The 22,836-nt window shown below is 46.8% G+C and overlaps 1 protein-coding gene across 1 annotated transcript in view; it reads right to left on the bottom strand.

The window, feature by feature from the left end:
• Nucleotides 1–20,072: 20,072 nt before the first annotated feature.
• Nucleotides 20,073–22,836, bottom strand: part of LOC144510593 (cytochrome P450 3A30-like) — an 88,029-nt gene continuing 85,265 nt past the window's right edge. Inside the window, exons 11-13 of the mRNA XM_078240154.1 lie at nucleotides 22,310–22,536; nucleotides 20,971–21,133; nucleotides 20,073–20,757 (exon numbers count right to left, since the gene is read on the bottom strand). Coding sequence (XP_078096280.1) covers nucleotides 20,662–20,757; nucleotides 20,971–21,133; nucleotides 22,310–22,536 — 486 coding nt within the window. The 3' untranslated portion in view covers nucleotides 20,073–20,661. The remainder of the gene's footprint in view (nucleotides 20,758–20,970; nucleotides 21,134–22,309; nucleotides 22,537–22,836) is intronic.

Raw genomic sequence — 22,836 nt, 5'->3', positions numbered from 1 at the left:
TGGCTTGACATTTGAGGAATAACAGTCTAAGGCTAGAGATAAACATGCATTGAGTATTTATTAAGTGAAGCCAAGAATCACAGTGGCATTGGCAAATGATAGAATGCGACTGATAGTTCAACAAAGAAGACAGGAGCAGCAGGAGTGAATGAGGTACTGGGGATTGTAAAAGAGGGTCATGAAGATATGAGTTTATCCTTGATAGACTTTTGTTAGGATATTCAGATAGTTTTAACAATTCATATCTGGTTTTGCCGGTATAGGAAATAAGGAATGGCTTTAAGTAAGCTTAATTTTCAGTTTCTATATTTTGTGTGCTAAAAAAGGATTAAAGCTTTAGCTTCACGAAGAAAGGTGCTTGCAAATCTGTAGGTGGGTTTAAACGCCTGCATTGTAATGAGATTTTACAACATTGAAGCAAACAGTGTTTAAAAAAATCAAGCTGTTGCTTAGCAACCAGGAGCCACACTGATGCAGCAAGAGTACGAGTTCAATTTGGAACCAGGTAACCCAGAGGCAAATAGCTTTGCACAGGCACTGCCAGTACAAGCAGGACAATACAGGAGGACGGAAAGTCCCAGAAACTAAAGGTGAAAGTCACAGAAACCAGGGAATGGACAGAAGAAAGTTCCAGGATGACTGTGGAGTCAAAGGAATAAAGAACAGGTATTTGAACAAGGTGCTGTTCACTGAAGTTAAAGTAAAGAGCAGAGAAAGGCTCCCAGTTAAAGATAGGGCTGCAAGGTGCAGACCTGGGGACATATTGTGAGAAGCCAGATATCTAAGGTGATCAAAAGGTTGGTGACACCTGAATGCAATCTGTGAAGCAGTGGTGTTCTGTTGGTATGGCTAGGTATCTGAAATATTGCATGGCAGCTTGAATGCATGTGGTAATCTAGGGCAGAGGAATATAAAGGACAAAGAACAGTACAGCACAGGAACAGGCCCTTCGGCCCATCAAGACCATGCCGACACGTGATGCTTTTCTAAACTAAAGAACTTTTGCCCCTACATAGTCCATATCCCTCTATACCCTGTCTAGTCATGTATCTGTCAAGATGCCTCTTAAACATTGCTATTGTATCTGCTTTGACCACCTCCGTCAGCGCATTTCAGGCACTTACCACCCTCTGTGTAAAAAAACCTTGCCACTCACGTCTCCTTTAAAGCTTCTCTCTTTTACCTCAAACGTGTGTCCCCTGGTAATTGACATTTCTACCCTGGGAAAAGTCTCTATCCATTCTATCCATGCCTCTCATGATTTTGTAAACATCTACCAGGTCGCTCCTCAGCCTCCGACTGGAAGGAGAGGCTGAAAGCTTGGAGCTGGATCTATGGTGAAGGCATCCAAGCGAAAGCATTGTTTGGGAGAAGATTCCAAGGTATATTCTTTGTGAGTGGAGTTTTGAAACCCTCATGTGGAAGACATAGCTCCAGTGAGACCAGTCAGCTAACCGCTTGACAAGCATCTGGGGGGCATTTAAGAAGAAATCCACAGAAGTTGTTTTGGGTGGCATCTATCATTTGGTTTCAGTGTATGGTGTGTCTGGCCACCTTTTCCCTATAGTTTACATAGGCTGTGTACTTACTGAGAACATTAGAGTATAGTTTATGTTATGCTCATGAATCTGTGTATAACTGTAAAGGTATAGCTGGGGTGAAGGAGTAGTATCTTATCGTGAATCTTTCCTTGTTTAATAAATGTTTTTTTTGTTAAAAGTTCATCAGCAGTCTTGTGACTCTGTTCATCCACATATCTAAACATAAAATAAAAGTTAGGATCTACCAAGCCAGGTTGCACTCTGGGATCTGACTTGTCCAATAGTAACATCAGTTGGGATGGTAACACTTTCTAAAGAGGTTCAGAAAGGAACCAGTGGGTTGGAGAAAGTCCAGGATAAGTTGGCCCTCAGTGCATGTGTGTGAATCTACAGCTGAATAAATAGTACAATGAGTTATGTTTCCTGCTTTGACCAAGACCGCAAGAAACTACAGTTTCTTGGACGAAGCCTCCCATCCATTGATATTGCCTACACCCGCTGCCTCGGAAAAGCAGCCAACATAATCAAGGACCCTATGCACCCTGGGCATACTCTCTTCCACCTGGGTGGGGAATCCTGCTCTCCACCCATCCTGCCTCCACAAAAGGAGTTAGGTGGCAAGAAGAAGTTGGGGAACCAGCACATGGGCCTGCAGCATTGTTTCTTTGCACCCACCTGCCTCCAACCCCAGGGGTCATAAAATGAAGGCCGGGGAGAACAAATGGTAAATATTTGTTCAGTGTTGCACAGAGGACTCTGGAGCACCGAAAAATAGTGCCAGCCAGCAAATTAAGACTTGGCGCAAGTTACTCATGTCATAATCTCCTGGGATTTCTTTACCGCCATGACTCTGCACAGTGCAAATAAGCCACGATCCTGGTGAAACCTTCCATCAACTTCCGGTCTCTTAGCGAAGCCAGGGTGTGTGTTTGAGTGAATTCACTGAGCATGTCGGTAAGTTTTGAGCCACTCAGATCCTTGCCCTTTGCTGAGCTACAGCTTGGATTGAAAATGCTACAATTGAACCTAACAGCTCTGAGGAAAGTGGGCAGGGTTCCTGCTACTGTTCACTCTCTCTGGCAACATTTGTTGTGGACAAGAAGAGACTCTGTCATGATGGTGGGTGGGGCTGGTGCCCACAATGGAGTAATCTTCCAACTCTCACCAACTCAGTCCACAAATGAATACTGGTCACTGAATGATGTTCATGGAGATCCATCTCACCAAGTAGTCAGTGTGGGGAGGGGGATGAAAAAACTCACCCCTTGGAGAACTGAGTTGTTCAGTGGATCAGTGACGGGGTAGAGGAGATAATACATCCAGGCACTTGGTGCTGTGAACAACATGGAATATCCACATGAATCTGCAACTCGTTCACCTTTTACATGAACAGGGCTCTGTGTCTGTCTCTTTGGCTGTGACCTGTTCTCTTTTCAAAAGTTCCAGCAGATCTATTGAAGGTGTTAGCTATATTATACAATGGATCCTAATTAGTGTGCTGTCTAACATCATATCATGTGCCAAAGAATTGAGCTGCTTATCCACTGGAGAGAGGACTAACTGTCTTGGTTCTAGTGGTCTTTATTTGGTATTGGATGGGAGGGGGTGAGCTGAAAGGCAGTACCCGCATTCATCTCCCATAGTTGGGTTGGGTTTCAGACTCCATGTTGCTGTTGTCCTAACACTGTCAGCAGCCTCTGCACACAGTAGTGGTCCAGCCATCATTTATAGCATCATAGAATCCCCACAGTGCAGAAGGAGGCCATTCAGCCCATCAAGCCTGCACCAACAACAATCCCACCCTGGTCTGATCCACATAGCCCCACGTACTTACCCTGCCAATTCCCCTGACACTAAGGGGTAATTTAGCATTGCCAGTTCACCTAACCTGCACATCTTTGGACTGTGGGAGGAAACCGGAGCACCCAGAGGAAACCCATGCAGACAGGCGGAGAATGCGCGGACGGACTCCTCACAGACAGTCACCCAAGCCGGGATTTGAACCCGGGTCCCTGGCGCTGTGAGGCGGCAGTGCTAACTACTGTGCCACTGTCCTACCCGCTGTTCAGAAAAAACAAGATTCAGTCAGTCTGCTCTTCTTAAAGGCAGACTGTCACTGGGAAAGGAAGCTTCACTGAAGACCAGTGCTACAATTTAAACATTGCCAAAGTGAACGCCCGGGGAGACACCAGCTTCCAAGGTGACAGATGTGGAGGGGGCACAGGTGGAATGACCCCATGCATGATTCCACAGGAGGCCAAGACGTCCTCAAGGACCACTCTCAGAATGGAATGGTAAGGCAGGGTTGATCAGGTATGTCAACCTCCAGAGTTTTGACCTGAGAACCTGCCAGAATCATTATAGAATCCTACAGTACAGAAGGAGGCCATTCAACCCATTGAGTCTGCACCGACCACAATCCCACCCAGACCCTATCCCCAAAACCCCATGTATTTACCCTAGCTAGTCCCCTGACATTAAGGGGCAATTTAGCATGGCCAATCCACCTAACCTGCACATCTTTGGACAGAAGTGCCAGAAAAAGTCTAATAACCTCATGGCGGTGGTTGATTACAGTGAGTGCCCCTTCATATGACATTTCCCACACGCCATAACCTCTCTCACGGTTCAATGCACAATGCCCCCTATCACTCACCAGCAGCATTCCCTAGAACTCTGGGATGATGCCTAATATCCTGACACTCCACCTCACCCTCACACACTTAGCAATGTTGCCAGCCTCACACCCATCTCTCGCTGCCTCTATATACCTCCAGCAATTCAGTTATGGCAGGAACATTGCCCAAATACAGTGCAATACCATCACTCACACTCTGCCCTCTCTACTTCTGGAGAGCAGAGACCTGTGACACATAACAACACCTGTACCTCCGATTGTCTACATCATGGGGTTGGCAACAACAGAGCACATAGCATCCGGGTGCTGACTCGACTCCTAACTCACCCTCATCCTGCCAACTGCCAGGACAAGCTGCTGCTGGCGTGACCATGGACCGCTTGCTTTATACCACACTCCCCGTCATCTTACTCTAATCTCTCCCCTTCTGTGTTCCTGCTCTCAGGCACTCAGGAACTTCCACATGCCCAGCCAGGGCAGCCCAAGGAGGAAACAAGAAAGCAACAGCACAGCTTTGGCGAAAAGACTCTGTCACTTTAACTGATACTGATAGAATCCAAATTGGTGGAGCGCACATGTAGCTTGGGGGGCTGGTGAAGAGTTGGGATCAGCACATGGGGAGTTATCTGGGCATGGGTGGACAGCAGCTAGGCCATGGGTAGAAGAAACTGCCTTTGACTTCTGTGTTCAACCTCTATGTGCGCTTTCAGGTTAGTTTGTATATGAGATAATGACCTGAACAACAGGGAGAACTCTGCTGTTCTTTAACATAGTGGTGTCTTTTATGTCCGGCAGAGAGGCAGGCAGAGCCTTGGGTTAACATCTCATCAGAAAGACACTACTTAGTCGGACGACACCTCCATCTGAGGTGATGGGACCACTATCTCTCCATGTCCTTATCTCACCTGCTGGTTGGGTGAGCATGGCTCTGTGAAGGACATAGCTGTGATCTTATGGGGAGTGGAGAGGGTAACAGGGCAGCTCAGGTGGGAGTGGGAGCAATTTTGGGTTTACATCGCCCTCTGTTCTCTGCTGGAGAATACAGTGGGAGAAACTATACATCTAACGGCAGCTGCCCTTCTCCAGCATGGGGGATTTGCTAGTAATTGAGGTAGATAACATAGATGCATATAAGGGGAAGCTGGATAAACACATGAAGGATATACGGACAGAAAGATATGCGGATGGGATAGGAAGAAGCTGGTGTGGAGGATAAAACTCTGAATAGACATCTCTGAAAGTGATTTCAAACTATCTGTGATTGGTCCCTTGAAGTCACATGAATGTCCACAGGCAAATGTCAATGGAGTTAAAAAGATACATCAACGTTTCTGTAAGGTTCTTGTGAATGGAGTGTTTGTAAAAACACCAAACATAGATCATTGACCTGAAACATTGGGCAGGATTTTAAATTTCCCTGGGGTTCTGGCATGCCTGTGACATCATTATAATGGTGGAAACCGGCTGTTCACAGCATCCAAAGTTGTTGCAATAAATCAGTCAAATCCCCAAGTCAGGCTCTACAATTTATCTATGGCCCAGATTCACTTTCTAGCACTTATGCCTTTTCCTTCAGGATTTACGATGGGCGGCAGCCCATTCTCTCTATCACAGATAATGACTTGATTAAAACCAACTTCGTAAAAGAGTTTTACACTTTGTTTACCAACAGGTGGGTAAACATTAACCTTCACTGAGGGTTATTTGCTTTTTATTAGTTCTTCTTGCTACTGCAATAAGCCTTTGTTCTTTTTGTTTAAACTTGTTTTGATGGTTCAGCTAGAATGTAATTTGATTCCGATATTGTTTTGATCTCATAATGTGCAGGGTAAAGGCTAGGCTTACCAAATAAAAACTACAGGAGTTGTAAGAGAAACATATGGTTGATAGTTGAATTATTAGTATCACAAGCAGGCTTACATTAACACTGCAATGAAGTTACTGTCGCCACACTCTGGTATGCCTATTCAGGTACACTGAGGGAGAATTTAGCATGGGCAATGCATCTAACCTGTACGTCTTATGACTATGGGACGAAACCAGAACTCCCAGTTCACCCATGCAGACATGGGGAGAAAGTGGAGACTCCACACAGACAGTGACCCAAGCTGGGAATCGAACCAGGTTCCCTGGCACTGTGAGGTAGCAGTTCTAACCACTGTGCCACCGTGCCCGGATGGGCCAGTGATGTGAGTTAGACTCCTATCTCGAGCTCTATCTCTCTTGGTTCAATCAAATTCCCATTGGTTGCCTGTACCAGTTTGATCTGTGGACGTTTGGACTGACCCATGTTGTTGGGATAGAATAGAAAGTGTATCTTGCCCAAACTTTATCTGACTTGTTGCCTAGAACTTGCAACCCTCACGTAGCAGACTGGAGTGACAAGATTTCCACATCCTGATTTGTGATGCACAAGAGAGGGGTTTATTAACAATAAAGATGCAACATCCTGTGTGATCTGTGAAGAACCCTGATCACTGATAATTTTATGCAGTTCTGAGTAAGACTGTTTCTTTTTCAAGACGAGAAACAGAGTGAAATGTCCATTTCTAATTTCCAACCCACTGATAGCTATGGGGGTGTCGGGGTTTGAAATGTATAATTTCATTTCACAGTAATGACAAAATAACTCAAGAAAGAAGTGAGACATTCTTTGACGTGAAACAACCCATTGCTTATTGGAACATGAGGTGATTTATTTTGACCGTGGAGATCGCAGGGATGTGTGCAACTCAATCCAGGATTGATATTCATACTCTGCAAAATGCATTATAATGACAGTAATCTATTGAAATGGAATAGTTTTGTTTGTGACTATATCACGTTGCATCAACTCTTTGCAAGCAAATGTAACCCAATAACCAACAAGTCCTGGCAAGTTTTGAGTAGCTGTGTGGGTTGCACAACTGCCTCCTCCTCATCATTGTATTAATTCTCCTCTTCTTCATGTCTTCTCATTCGTCCTCCTCCTTGTATTCCTGCTTCATCAATGTGAACTATTTGAGGCAAGTGGTTTAGTCTCATTAATTTCTGCCAGATGAAATATTCCAGGGGTTATGTGTGGTATCCCAATTACAAGCATGGAATTTTCCATATTAAAGGAATTTTCCATATTAAAGTGTGGGCGGCACAGTAGCACAGTGGTTAGCACTGCTGATTCACAGCTCCAGGGACCTGGGTTCGATTCCCGGCTTGGGTCACTGTCTGTGTGGAGTTTGCACATTCTCCTCGTGTCTGTGTGGGTTTCCTCCGGGTGCTCCGGTTTCCTCCCACAGTCCAAAGATGTGTGGGTTAGGTTGATTGGCTATGCTAAAATTGCCCCTTGGTGTCCTGAGATGCGCAAGTTAGAGGGATTAGCGGGTAAATGTGTAGGGATATGGGGGTTGGGCCTGGGTGGGATTGTGGTCGGTGCAGACTCGATGGGCCAGATGGCCTCTTTCTGCACTGTCGGGTTTCTATGATTCGAAAGGAACAACAAGATTTGGATGATTAGATCATTTAATACAAAATAGTGCTGTAAAGTCCTTTGGGGCCAATGGAGAATAATTGAAACTGTGTAAGAATTGTCATATTTCTGGGGATTTGTCAAGCTGACGATTTAGAGAAAGAACAAAGACTCGCTTTGGCAAAGTTTACTACAGCTGAGTAAATTAATTATTAAACACATGCATTGCAGATGCAGATAAAGTTATTTTCTGCCAGGACTGCCCAGAGAGGAGATTAAGCATTAAAATGAAAACTGTGTATTCAACCAGTATTCATTTTGGAACAGTCATAAACCTCACAGTGGGAGGATGACACAGCTCACAATGTGCACCTGATTACCAGTGACTCACTCTGGCAACCTCTTTGAAATACAAAGGCCAGGATTCTCCCAAAAAAATTCTAAGCCCCCAGTTCACATGAAAACGGGAGTAACTTGCGTCGATTTGTTTTAGCGGTATTTTCAGATTGAATCTCCCACACTCTGTGCATCACAGAGTGCCCTAGTGGGATTCAGTCTGAAAATCAGGGGTGGAGTCTACTCCTGCTGACGAAGCCAGCAGCATAGCTCTGAGCGGGCCATTGCGTATGTGCCAGCCCGATCATTGGTCAGCCCCAGGACCCCCCCATCACTGCCCTTCTGACTCCCCCCCACCCACCCTCCGATCGCTGGCCTCCCGGACTTCTCCTGGGATCTCCACAACCCCTGGCCAGGCCAAATCTCCCCGATCCCCTCATGTCCCCCCACCCCCGGCAGTCTTGACCTCCTTGAGAGCCCCAACCAACCTCCACCCTGATAGCCAGCCCTGATCACCGTCCTCCCTCCCTCTGCCCGCGATCCCAGTGCAGAGTGGCAGTGGGGCCCCACCACCCCTACTGATTGGCCCCCCAATAGGCCCCTGCCCCCTTTTCTGGCCCTGCCCTCTTGGCATTGCTGGCTGCTGTGTCCCTTGGCACTACCTGCTGCAGTGTCACTTGGGCTTTGCCAATTTGCCCCCTGGGCAGTGCCAGGGGGCCAGGCTGGCACTGCCAGGCTGGCACTGCCCAAAAGGTACCCTCCTTTACCCCTGACCTCCTGGGGGTGCCTCCATGGCCTCGGTTCCCTTCAGCGGGATCGGGTCACCTGTTCCCTTTTAGTGGGGAGCAATTGTAACCCCCACTTCCAGCGGCGGGGAGAGATGCTAGCAGACCCGGAGAAATCAGTCTCGCCCCAGCTAATGATATAGAAATGGTGATTAGAATATTGAAATCAGCTCCGTGCTGGAAATCTCAAAATCTTGGTCCCGGAGAGAGGCATTGTGGCCGTGCGCCCAGCGGGAAGCCCATGATACGGCCTCTGCTGATGTCTAATGATTGTGGGTTTATTTATGGGAGTTATTCCCAATGCTAGAGCAGAACAGCGGGCTGCGAGAATCGCCCCTAAAATATTCCACAGAAGCAGGCTATTCAGCCTCTTGCGTCCATGCCAGACAGAAGTATTATCTAACTTAATCCTGTGTTCCTGCCCTTTTTTAAATGCAAGGGTTTCTGCCTCTGCCATCCTGCCGGGCAGCGAGTTTCAGGCATCCAGCACCCTCTGAGTGGAACCATTTCAACTCCCTCCAATCCTTCTACAAATGACTTTAAATCTAAGCAGCTGGTGTTGACGCCTCTGTTAAAGAAATGGTTCACCTGTTTCTGAATACAGAGTGAAGTGGGCTATTTTCTGGGGCAGATGACCTAATTCATTGAGATGTCCAGTCTGGACACATTACCGTACAAGCAAGAGTTTTTAAAAATAATTCACTAAATTTCAGGGTGATTCCAGGTGACTTGGGTTGCCAACTCTTCAGGATTGCCCTAAACTCTCCTGGAATTTGAGACTAATCTCCCAGGAGCAGTGAGCAACCCTGGAGAAAAATCAGAGAGGTGTTTTTTTCTAATAATTAATTATTTGAACACTTGGTGATCCAATGACATAGGGGGAATCTTACCAGAAAATGGCAGTGTTGTTTCCAGCCAGTTTTCTCACCAGATCTTAAGACACTCTGCCTCAACAAGCCGGTTAAACCCGACTGCACAGAGATTGGGTGCCATCTTTAAAGGGAACCCCGATCAGAACAGCAATAAACCTCCCCCCAGCCACCACAATGTCTCAGGGGCTCCCCTTTCCATCCCCGATTGGTGTCAGCACTTCTCTCCCTCCTCTGCGATCACTGGCCCTTCTCCCTGCCAAAGCCCCCCCGCCAGCGGCCACCATCACATACAAATAAACCCTTCCCCCATGAAGTTCTCACTTGGGTCCGCTCCTTGGCACAGGTTGTGCGTGGTACCATCCTGGCAGTGCCAACCTGTAAGAGTTTTAACAACACCAGGTTAAAGTCCAACAGGTTTATTTGGTAGCAAATGCCATTAGCTTTCGGAGCGCTGCTCCTTCGTCAGATGGAGTGGATATCTACTCTCAAACAGGGCATACAGAGACACAAAATCAAGTTACAGAATACTGATTAGAATGCGAATCTCTACAGCCAACCAGGCCTTAAAGATACAGACAATGTGAGTGGAGGGAGCATTAAGCACAGGTTAAAGAGATGTGTATTGTCTCCAGACAGGACAGGCAGTGAGATTCTGCAAGTCCAGGAGGCAAGCTGTGGGGGTTACTGATAGTGTGACATAAACCCAAGATCCTGGTTTAGGCCGTTCTCACGTGTGCCAACCTGTGTCAGAGGGCATTAAGTGGAGATGCCGGCGTTGGACTGGGGTAAACACAGTAAGAGTTTTAACAACACCAGGTTAAAGTCCAACAGGTTTATTTGGTAGCAAACGCCACTAGCTTTCAGAGCGCTGCTCCTTCGTCAGGTGGAGTGGGAGATCTGCCACTCCACCTGACGAAGGAGCAGCACGCTCCAAAAGCTAGTGGCGTTTGCTACCAAATAAACCTGTTGGACTTTAAACCTGGTGTTGTCAGAGGGCATTGCCAGGGCCCTGCCTGGCCATGGACCCTTCCCCCAGGGAAACCCCCACAACAGGTTCATGTCTAGGTGAGCCTTTTGTAAACCTTGCCAACATGACATCAAGCCCGTGTGTTGTCAATACACGGCGAGGGGTCAATATGTGGCGGAGAGGGCATGTTAATTATACTAACATTTATTCAAATATATGTAAATCATGTTCACGCCTGTTATGGGCATGACCCTGATGACATCACCAGCGAGGAGCGGGGAAGACCCAAGATCGCGATCTCGCCGCCGTGATCTGCAACTTCTGGATCTTGAGCCCCCGCCAGCATTTGCATTGACGGCAAGCATGGGCTCAAGATTATCCCATAGAGTCCATTTCATTGCCTGTCAACAATAATCTGACAATTTATTCTCCAAATTAGCTTTCAAAATGGGTTGTGAGATGATGGGTTTTTGTTTCATATTGTTGGGAATGTGATGATGTTCTGTAAAGAAGGTCGGCTGTGTGCGCACATGCGTGTTGTTTTTCACTTTTGTTAATAAATCCTCATTTTCAGAACACAAAAAACAAAGCACTGTGTGGGAGAGGAGAATGGCTTGGAGACCAGTCATGTGGGACAATTGCCATGAATAGCACCATCAGAAACATATACATGAGATAATTGGCAAACCAGAAGATGACGATGTGCACAATGAGAGAATGAACAGTATATGTTTCATACCATCATTCTCGTGGGAAACATAAATGCCATCTCACTGTCCAAAACGTTTGTCAGGATTTGAACTAACTGTCCTAAGAAAGTTGGTAACTATTCATTATTGTCCAAGATTGATACAGAGCAAGTGTTAACATACTACCCCTGTGAATTCTAAAATACATGTATCCACAGACATAGGCCATGGCGAAACCTACCACTCGGAAACTTTCAGCTTACAATGGTTCACTTACTCCATGTGTATAGTCAGATTGGATAGTTAAATGCTCTTTCCTGGGGTAGAAAAGTCAAATACTAGGGGATATAGGTTTAAGGTGTGTGGGGAAAAGTTTAGAGGAGATGTGCGAGGCAAGCTTTTTACACACAGGGTGGTGAATGCCTGGAACGTGCTGCTCGGGGAGGTGGTGGGAGCAGGTACGATAGCGGCATTTAAGGGGCACCTAGACGAACACATGAATAAGGTGGGAATGGAAGGATACGGACTCCGTAAGTGCATATGGCTTTAGTTTGGGCAAGCACCATGATGGGTGCACTCTTGGAGGGTCGAAGGGCCTGTTCCTGTTCTTTGTAGGTTCCATAGTCCAAGGGTGCAAATACAATTAATCCTGTTGGATGCCATAGATGTTTCTCCATCTTAGAAACTAGAAACCTGCTGATTGTAGATCCACCAGCATGCCGTGACCACGCACCAGTCACAATCCATGGAATTAATTAGATATCGCAAGGCAGATCAACCTCAAACTATTCCCATCACCTCAATTCATGACCTAACATCGAAATATCCAGAATGTTTCAACAAAATTGGCAGTTTCAAGGGAGCTGCCACATTACACTACAGAAACACCATTGAAGGATGGTCTGATTCAATTCAGCATGTCCACAAACACACATGGAATAGTTCAGACAAGAAAACTTCCAAGAGAGACTGTCTATTAGCCGGGTATGAACAATGAAATTGAAGTCATCATCAAGAAGTGCAAGGCATGTCATGAGTACATGCTAAGTCAACACAAAGCACCATCAGTTCCACATGAGATTTCTACCCATCCTTGGTCCAAAATTTAATCCGACTTCTTTCGGGTCCATGGCACTGACTCCATCATCATCTTCGACTGCTTCACTAAATGCCACATTGTTTGACAATTGCACAATCCGGCGGACACAACTGTCGTGCATGCTAAGAGCTATTTTCAATTTATTCGCTATGCCTAATGAGATTATTATGGATAACTCTGCAAGTTATTGGTGAGCCATTTCAGGGTTTGGGAGAGATATAATATCAATCACACTATTTCTTCTCCACATAACCTTAGATCTAAAAGCCTAGCTGAGTGAAATATTAACATGGTGAAATCCCTAATTCGTAAATGTAGACAGATGAAACAGAGCCTACACATTGCAGTGTTGCATTTTGAGAGCAACATCTTTAGATCAGTTACTTCATCACTGGCAGAGCTCAGGTTTGGCTGACCAGCGTGTACCAGTCTACTTGAGCGGCATGGTGGCACAGTGGTTAGCACTGCTGCCTCACAGCGCCAGGGACCCAGGTTTGATTCCCGGCTTGGGTGATTGTCTGTGTGGAGTTTGCACATTCTCCCCCGTTTCTGTGTGGGTTTCCTCCGGGTGCTCCGGTTTCCACCCACACTCCAAAGATGTGCAGGTTAGGTTGGTTGGCCATGTTAAATTGTCCATTAGTGTCAGGGGGACTAGCTAGAGTAAATATTGGAGTTATGGAGATAAGGCCTGGGTGGGATTGTGGTCGGTGCAGACTCGATGGGCCAAATGGCCTCCTTCTGCACTGTTTTCTATGATACTTACTGTGGTGAACCATCGTTGGTTCCCACTGGATAGTACTGAGCCAGGGTCTGGCCAGTACTACAAGGATGTACATATGTTACTGTTGGGTTGTGCTACTTGTTGCTGTTGGGGTTTGGGTGGGGTTGTTACACCTTTGTACTGTAGTGTTGTGGTACATCCCAGTCGGGCTCCGCCTCCTGGGAGAAGTATAAAAGTCCCTGCTCTGGCCGGGACCCCTTCAGTCTGGGATAGTGTATATAATTATTGGCTGCTTCATTACAGTAAATAAAAGCCTTTTATTTCCCGAGCATCTGGCCTCGTGTTTGAGAAGCGCATCTCTTACCCATTCTATTCTCTCAAACTAGAGAACAACTTTTTAAACAGTGAGAGAAGATGCCCAACGTGTGCAATGAAATTCATGACCCCACAGAAGGTGTGCGGCGACCAGCCAAATTGAGAAGGATTTGTTTGGAACCAAGGCCCTATGAAGTCATTTCACATTAAGGCACAATGATGCGGCATGACCGAGAATAAATCAGATCCATTCCAGCTAATTAACCACCATACTGTTCTATTGCATCGAGGACAAGATCCCAAATATAACCAGGAATAATATCCAAGAATCACAGCCCCACAATTCACTGTGACCAATTATAGAATTAGAGTTGTATTTAAACTGTGTTATTCAATAAAGTTTGCTTCATTATATAAGATCCCTAATTTGTCAGTGGAACCATTCTGGAAAGATTTATCCAATCTTCACATTGATACCAAATTAGAAACACTGTTGGGGTCTAGTCTGGCTCCCTAATATAATTTGGGATTCTGGTCCAGGACCCGATCATTGCCCTTTTGTTGTTTTACTAGCCAAACTGTTGGTGTTGTTCTGTACCAGAGTTTAACTTTGCCATGTGGACTTATTCGGTGTCAGACTTCAGATTATCTGACAATTTGGCTTGTTCCAAAGTCAGGTCGAGAGCTTCAAGTTTATTGTGGTGTCCAGATCACCAGTGACCTGTCCTGGTCCTTCCATGTCGACATTAAAGATAAGAAAGCCCACCAACACCTCTCTCTGAATATTATGGAAATTCAGCATGTCCACCATGACTCAGACCAACTTCAACAGATGCACCATGTGGTGAACCATTGTTGGTTCCCACTAGGTAGTGCTGAGCCATGGTCTGGCCAGTACTATGAGTCTGTATATATGTTACTGTTGGGGTTAGGGTTGGGCTGTTCTACCTGTTAATATAGTTGTTATGGTACACCCCAGTCGGCTCCGCCTCCTGGGAGAGGTATAAAGGTCACTGCTCTGCCTGGTGGCCCTTTAGTCTGGGATCGTGTACTGTATATGGTAGCTCTGTTATTGTTGGCAATAAAAGCCTTTATTTCCCGAATACATCACGCCTCTCGTGTGTTATATCGCGCATCAATTTTATTGCCAACAAATAAATTCTTTTTTTTTGTGAAAAAAAACGACAAAGAAAACATGGAGCAAATGCTTAAACCCGAACGGCTTACGTTGGACCCACGTGCGGCGGGCGCATCGAACACTTTCGACCACTGGTTGAAGTGTTTCCAGGATTACCTCGACGCCTCCACAGCGGTCAACAACAACGCCGACAGACTCCGGGTCCTCCACGCGAGGGTAAGCGACGCTGTATACCTCGCGATCCGTGCGGCCACCGACTACAAAGGGGCCCTCGAGCTTCTCAAGAAGCGATACAACAAACCGCCGAATGGGATGCATGCTCGATATCTTCCAGCCACTCGACGGCGGCAGCCCGGCGAAACGACGGAACAGTACGCGTGCGAGCTTCAACAGCTAGCCAGAGCCTGCAACTGCAAGGCAGTGTCGGCAGACCAGTACATGAGCGACCTCGCTCGAGATGCGTTCGTGGCGGGAATCGGCTCATCGTAAATCCACCTTCGGCTGTTGGAGCAAGGTAACCTCGACCTCACTAAATCCATAGAGTTAGCTGACACTCTAGAAAAGGCCTCCAAAAGTCTGGCGATGTACCCCGACGACCACGTGGAGACAGCGTGGCAGGGGTAGTCACAGACCCCACTTCATTCAGCGGGACCGAAAAACTGCGCGATTGCGTTCCCAGCCTCGGACCTGACGGCGGCAGCAGCTCCAGGTGGCCCGCGGTGTTACTTCTGTGGGGGGGTGAAACACCCTCGGCAGCGATGTCCAGCTAAAGCGGTGTTGTGCTCCGCCTGCGGCAAGAAGGGGCATTATTTCAAGGTATGCCGGTCCAAACTTTCATCCAAGACCAGCAGTGCGGCGTGTGACTTCCCGGAGCCGGCCTCCTTGTCTTCTGCATCTTCAAGGTCTTCTGCCACGTGCGATTCCAGGACGTCGCCATTCCGAACGACGGAGTCGCAAGACACGTGCGACCTGCAGGGGCCGCAGGTTTTGGTGCCATCGTCCATGTGCGACCTATGGGGGCAGCCATGTTGGTCGGCACCGTCCGCGAATGACCAGCAGGGGTCGTCATCAACCATCTCAGCTGCCTGCAGTTGCGCCCATGAACCAACGGTGGCGTCGATCATCCTGGACCAGGCCAAGCCTCACAGACTCGACAAGTCCATGATGGACATACAGGTAAACAAATGCCCGATTTATTGTCTGTTTGACAGCGGGAGCACGGAGAGCTTCATTCATCCAGACACCGTGAAGCGGTGTGGTCTCCAGATTCGGACTGTCAAGCAGACAATTTCGATGGCGTCAAGGTCCCGGTCTGTCACCATGCTAGGGAGTTGCGTGGTCAATCTGACGGTGCAGGACACAGTCTACGAGAACTTCAAGCTCCTTGTGTTACCGCACCTTTGCGCGCCAATGCTCCTAGGACTAGATTTTATGGTCCACTTGAAGAGTGTAACCCTGCAGTACGGTGGGCCACTCCCTCCGCTTTCAGTGGGAGACCCGCAGCCTCTAAATTGCCCAACGCGCTCCACATGTAGCCTCTCAACACTTAGGATTACCACACCCTCCCTATTCCAGAATCTCGTGCCAGGCTGCAAGCCCATCGCAACAAAGAGCAGGCGTTACAGCGCTGAAGATCGGATCTTCATTCGATCTGAAGTTCAGCGGCTCCTCAAGGAAGGGATCATCCAACCTAGCGCTAGTCCCTGGAGAGCGCAAGTCGTGGTGGTTAAGAATGGGAACAAACCCCGGATGGTCATAGACTATAGTCAGACCATCAACAGATACACGCAGCTGGATGCGTATCCCCTCCCGTGCATATCTGACATGGTCAATCAGATTGCGCAGTACCGGGTGTTCTCCACCATCGACTTAAAATCTGCTTACCACCAACTCCCCATTCGCCCAGAGGACCGACAATACACGGCCTTTGAGGCGGATGGTCGCCTGTACCATTTTTTAAGGGTTCCTTTTGGTGTCACGAATGGGGTCTCGGTCTTCCAGCGTGCTATGGACCGAATGGTGGACCAGAACGGGCTGCGGGCTACCTTCCCGTACCTGGATAACGTCAACATCTGCGGCCATGACCAGCAGGACCACGATGCCAACCTTTTTAGATTCTTATGCACTGCATCTCACCTGAATCTGACCTACAACAGGGAGAAGTGTGTATTTCGCACGCGCCGCCTAGCTATCCTCGGATACGTGGTGGAAAACGGGGTCCTTGGCCCTGATCCAGACCGTATGCGTCCTCTCCTCGAACTTCCCCTGCCCACTAGCGTAAAAGCACTGAGAAGATGCTTAGGCTTCTTCTCTTACTACGCACAGTGGGTTCCCAATTACGCGGACAAAGCCCGTCCGCTCATCAAGTCTACCTCTTTTCCCCTCGCAACAGAGGCTCGCTTAGCCTTTGCAAGAATAAAAGCCGACATTGCGAAAGCCACGATGCACGCTATCGACGAGTCCATCCCCTTCCAGGTGGAGAGTGATGCATCTGATTTCGCCCTGGCCGCCACACTTAACCAGGCGGGCAGGCCCGTCGCCTTTTTCTCTCGCACCCTCCAAGGCCCTGAAATTCGACACTCGGCGGTGGAAAAGGAGGCCCAGGCCATTGTGGAGGCCGTTCGGCATTGGTGCCATTACTTGGCGAGCAAACGGTTCACTCTGCTCACGGACCAGCGGTCCGTGACGTTCATGTTCAACAACACGTTACGGGGTAAGATCAAGAATGATAAGATCTTGAGGTGGAGAATCGAACTCTCCACCTACAATTATGATATCATGTATCGTCCAGGGAAGCTCAACGAGCCCTCGGATGCCCTGTCGCGTGGAACATGCGCTAGTATGCAGGAGAATCGATTGCAGGCTCTCCACAATGACCTCTGCCATCCAGGGGTCACTCGGCTCTACCACTTCATAAAAGCCCGGAATCTACCCTACTCGGTGGAGGATGTCAGGTCCATAACCAGAAGCTGCCGGGTATGCGCGGAATGCAAACCGCACTTTTACCGACCTGACAGGGCACAACTCGTTAAGGCCACTCATCCCTTCGAAAGACTGAGTGTGGACTTTAAGGGCCCCCTTCCCTCGACAGATCGGAACGTGTACTTCCTCAATGTGGTTGATGAGTACTCACGATTCCCTTTTGTCATTCCCTGTTCTGATATGACCGCTGCCACGGTTATCAAGGCATTTCGTGATCTTTTCACCCTGTTTGGTTACCCCTGTTACATCCACAGCGATAGGGGCTCGTCGTTCATGAGCAATGACTTGAGGCAATACCTGCTCTCATACGGGATTGCCTCTAGTAGAACCACGAGCTACAACCCAAGGGGTAACGGACAGGTCGAACAAGAGAATGCTACAGTCTGGAAGGCTGTCTTACTGGCGTTGAAGTCTAAAGGTCTTCCAGTCTCCCGTTGGCAAGAGGTGCTCCCTGATGCGCTCCACTCCATACGCTCACTCCTGTGTACGGCAACCAACGCTACTCCTCATGAGAGAATGTTTTCATTCCCTAGGAAGTCTTCCTCTGGGACCTCATTACCGTCTTGGTTGACGTACTCAGGACCTGTCCTCCTGCGGCGACATGTTAGGACCCGCAAGTCCGACCCTCTGGTTGAACAGGTCCATCTCCTCCACGCCAACCGTCAGTATGCCTATGTGGCATATCCTGACGGGCGAGAGGACACGGTCTCGATTCGAGATCTGGCGCCAGCAGGGGACTTGGAAACCCCTGTCGCTCCCACACCTACTGTTAGGGACCCCCCAACCATTTTTTCCCCTCCTGACACGGCGCGGGCAGTATCGGGACCATCACGTAACCCTCTTACTCCCGTGTACAGCTTGCCTGAGTCCAGGAGATGGTCGCCACTTCAAGGCGTGCCCGAGTTCAGCGGATTGTCACCACCTCGGGGTCTACCGGCCCGTGAGGCACTGGAGGAGTCGCTGGACATCGCCTTGGAGAGAACGTCACCACGGTTGCCTGAACCGGTGTCATCGCCGGTGTTGAGGAGGTCACAACGACGGTGCGGTCCCCCAGACCGCTTGAACTTATAGACAAACGAACAATTATTCTGTGTTTTGTACCCCGCCGGCCTTTGTTTTCAAAGGAGGAGTGAATGTGGTGAACCATTGTTGGTTCCCACTAGGTAGTGCTGAGCCATGGTCTGGCCAGTACTATGAGTCTGTATATATGTTACTGTTGGGGTTAGGGTTGGGCTGTTCTACCTGTTAATATAGTTGTTATGGTACACCCCAGTCGGCTCCGCCTCCTGGGAGAGGTATAAAGGTCACTGCTCTGCCTGGTGACCCTTTAGTCTGGGATCGTGTACTGTATATGGTAGCTCTGTTATTGTTGGCAATAAAAGCCTTTATTTCCCGAGTACATCACGCCTCTCGTGTGTTATATCGCGCATCACACCATAGAAAGCATTCTTTCTGGTTGTATCGCTGCTTGGTAAGGCTCCTGCTTTGTCCAAGACCGCAAGAAACTACAAAGGGTCGTGAATGAAGCGCAATCCATCACGCAAACCAACCTCCCATCCATAGTTAAATTTTCAGTTTAACTATTACAGTGATGATTGCACTTGCAAACTCCTGAATTTATGCCCAAAGATCTGCTGTGGAGGAATATCACGGTGTGAAACTAGAACACGGGCAGAACATCAGTGAATGTTTCTGGATTCTTGGTCACAGAGTTTGTCTAAATTCCATGAAATTCACAATGTATTTTAATACAGCTAGTCAGTCTAATTGGTTGTTAGGAGGTGGATGTAAGCACTCAGCCCCCGAGATCCCACCTAATTGTCACCCTCTAGATAAAGATCAATAACTTATAAAAATAAATTTGAATTCCAAGTTAGTGACTGAAAAGTCCATGGAACAAATTTCTCCATTTCAAATGATTTTTTTTACTGTGACAAACATCCCAGCAAGTAACTTATATGTTGTCAGGATTTGTACTTTAAACCAATGTTCCTGTTCTACTTTTAATTCCAACTGAGATTTTTTTCAACTTTATAATTTTTGTGAGCGGTCATCCCTGGAACCAAACCAACATGTCACAGCTCCCAAGAATTCACTCCAATTCTTCCTCAGTTTCTGAGCCTGAAACTTAGACTTCCCCAGAAATCTCCCTCTCGATCTCTCCGGAGGATCCCATTGCCAATCTCGTTTACTCGCTTTACTAGGCTGTTCTGGCAGTCACTAATTCCTCAAGAATTTTGGATTTTACCAGCCTGAGCTTGGGCCTCACTCATATCCCTTCCACAGCGACTCCAACTCTTGGGTTTCTGTGGACACCTCTGCTCCTTGTCCACATTCTGTACTGTATGGTTTCTATGATTCAATGGATGGCAGCAAAAAAATTGGCGCTTGTGAATTAGTGGCTCATTTTACACTTCATCCAATGTTATTTGAGGCAAAGAAGATCAGCCAGTTGTCCATAGGTATAAACAGTCAACCCAAATTTGCATTATCCAAATTGATCATTCAATCGGTTCAGATACAAAATCATTGAAACAGGATATTGTATTCAAATGATTTTAATTTTATTATACATGGAAAGGTGCTTGAAGAACTGAGTAAACAGATGCAATTAAGTTGAAGAAATTCTTTACAGAGATATTTTCTTTAGCAAATATTTAATATATTGGAGTGACTGCCAACCGATAGTCAAATAGTTTTGTAATCAAAATTCTGATGAAACAGTGCAATTAGTAAAATAAATCATTGACAGATACATTTTGCTGAGAAAATATATTATATTGGAATGGCAGGCCTATCAATAACCAAAGTTTTGTAATTAAAATGCTTCAGTACAATATTTAAGGTTAAAAAACATTTTTAGAACCTCTACCAGATGGTAATACTCTTAACACATTTTCCTATTCAATAATCACTATTATAGTATCAAAATAAAACACAAGTGTCTTCCTCAACATTCAGGCAATCTTAGCAATGGGAGATATAACATGGATGCTCATCACTGTATTCCTGTTTCCTCTGATACTACTTATTGTATTTCCATGGGTTTTCATTTCCCACATTGTGGAAAATGCAATCTTCATTTAGTGTGAGGCATACACACTCCTACACATTTTCACATTTACCGAGTGCTTTATTCCTTTGAAGCAGCATTCACCCGTGGCACAAATTTCAAGATGATGGGTTTTTTTGGATGCATGGGTCCTTTCACATCCAGTTCTAGTGGAATCTGGAATAGAAAGAGCAATGGTGATGAGGCCAGCAGGGAGGTCTGACTTCAAATATGGTCATTTCTGGTCAAAGGCCTTTTCTATCCATCAGCTAACATCCCCTAATTCCATCCCCACTGCCACAGCATCCACTTAAAACAAAAAAAAATTAAATGCAACTTCACAACATTCATTAATGCCTTCAAATAATTTTGATATTCTAGAATGCTCACCGGTGTCTCCTTGCATGGCACGAGGGTCATGTGCTGTAAGAATGTAACTAGTGCCATCTTCATCAGAAGCTGGGCAAATCTCATCCCAATGCAGTTCCGAGGGCCCATGCCAAATGGTAGGAAAATATTTGGATCCTGAGACTCTCTATTCTCTGCACTGAATCTAGTTATATCAACAGAGATAAAACAAGGGAAATAAATCAGTCAAATTTGCTAGGATATAGTTTAAATTTATCAGGATAGATGGATTTTGAACAAAAGTTTGAAAATGGTAGGTGTGCATTGTTTTGTCCCAGCAACTCCTTCACTTGCTGATGTTTCTGAAGTCACTGGTACACAGGCACTGAGTGAAATTCTTGATGCGAGAGCCCAGACTGAGAGGTGCAGCCAAACTAATCAACAGCAGTAGACGAGGCTGATACCATCCTCAACCGACATCCAAAATGGTGAAAATCGGGATGCAATGTATGTCACAGGAGCCCACATTTGCATATTAAAAAGGGACCTGACTGGTAGGTGGCCAACGCAGTGGTGGACCCTTTGAAAGTGACAGCTCCCCGATCTTCGGTGTAAATGAGGAGCTAAGTCTCCTGAATCCCATTTCAAATTTGTATCAGAGGAAGCATCATTGTATTTGTTCATCAGGGGACCCTCTTTTCAACATCAAGTGAACTTTAAAATGCTGACAAGATGTCTCCAAGATAATGGAGAAGATCTGAGAGCACAGTCCCAATGTCACATTATGGACAAGATTCCTATTCATCCAACACTGGTATACAGTGAACTGGGTGCCAACGATGACATTTGGGCTGTTTTTGATGATCACTGCTGCCAGTTAACCCATCCTCATGCCATGTCTGATATCCAGTAATTCTGTATCCTGTGAATTAGTGCAACACAGCTTTGGGGTTGACATCACAAGACCAGATCCTGCATCTTTGCCACGTGTACTCATGTCTGGCACAATGATTAATCACATGAATGTCCTTGCACGATGGGACACCAGGCTGTCAGAGGAGACACACACACACTCTAAGGGGCAAATTACCATGGCCAATCCACCTAACTTAATATCTTTGGACTGTGGGAGGAAACCAGAGCACCTGGCGAAAACCCATGCAGACACATAACTATCTTATGTACCTCTGAAAGATCACCTTTCATCTATGCAGAGTACTATGCTGAGCTTGTTAAAAATCCCCATGGGTAGGAACTTTCTATGCAAATGAAAAAGATTACAAAGAACCTCAATATATAGCAGCCAAGGCCATGGACAGTAGACTGGGGGGCGGGGGGGGGGGGGGGGGGGGGGGTGGTGACACAAGTCATTACTAAGTACCTTTCCGGTCTGAACTCTTCAGGCTCTGGCCAGTATGCTGGATCATGGTGTAGGACGTATGCAGGAACCATGACCACAGTCCCCTTTGGAATGTTTACCCCATTGAGCTGAACATCTTTCTTGCAGACTCTGTCAATACGGGGTGCAGGAGGAAACAGTCGCAGGGTTTCAGATATCACCATTTCCAAATACTCCAACTGCATCACCCCATCATAGGTGGGAGAAGCCTTCACACAGAAAAAAACTTTTAAGGACTGATTAATGAAAAGTGTCACAGAACAAGAGAAATATTAGGGCACAACTTCCAATGAAGTGGCAATCGAGTTGGATTTCAACTCCACTTGAAATTACTTCCCGGGGGTGCAAAGTTCAGGAATCAGATCTGGAAGTGGGGGATCTATATTGTACTTTCTGAATGGTTCCCAATCCAGGGCAATTGCCTTAAAGGATGTTTAAACGTCCTGGGTAAGTGCCATGTAATCCTTATCTGAGAACTTCCATGAGGGGTTGCCAGCACATTTTTGGGG

Source organism: Mustelus asterias, chromosome 23 (genome assembly GCF_964213995.1).
Source record: "Mustelus asterias chromosome 23, sMusAst1.hap1.1, whole genome shotgun sequence".
NCBI classification, from domain to species: Eukaryota; Metazoa; Chordata; class Chondrichthyes; order Carcharhiniformes; family Triakidae; genus Mustelus; species Mustelus asterias.
The sequence above is the reverse complement of the archived record's forward strand: the minus strand, read 5'-3'. Positions and strand labels throughout refer to the sequence as shown.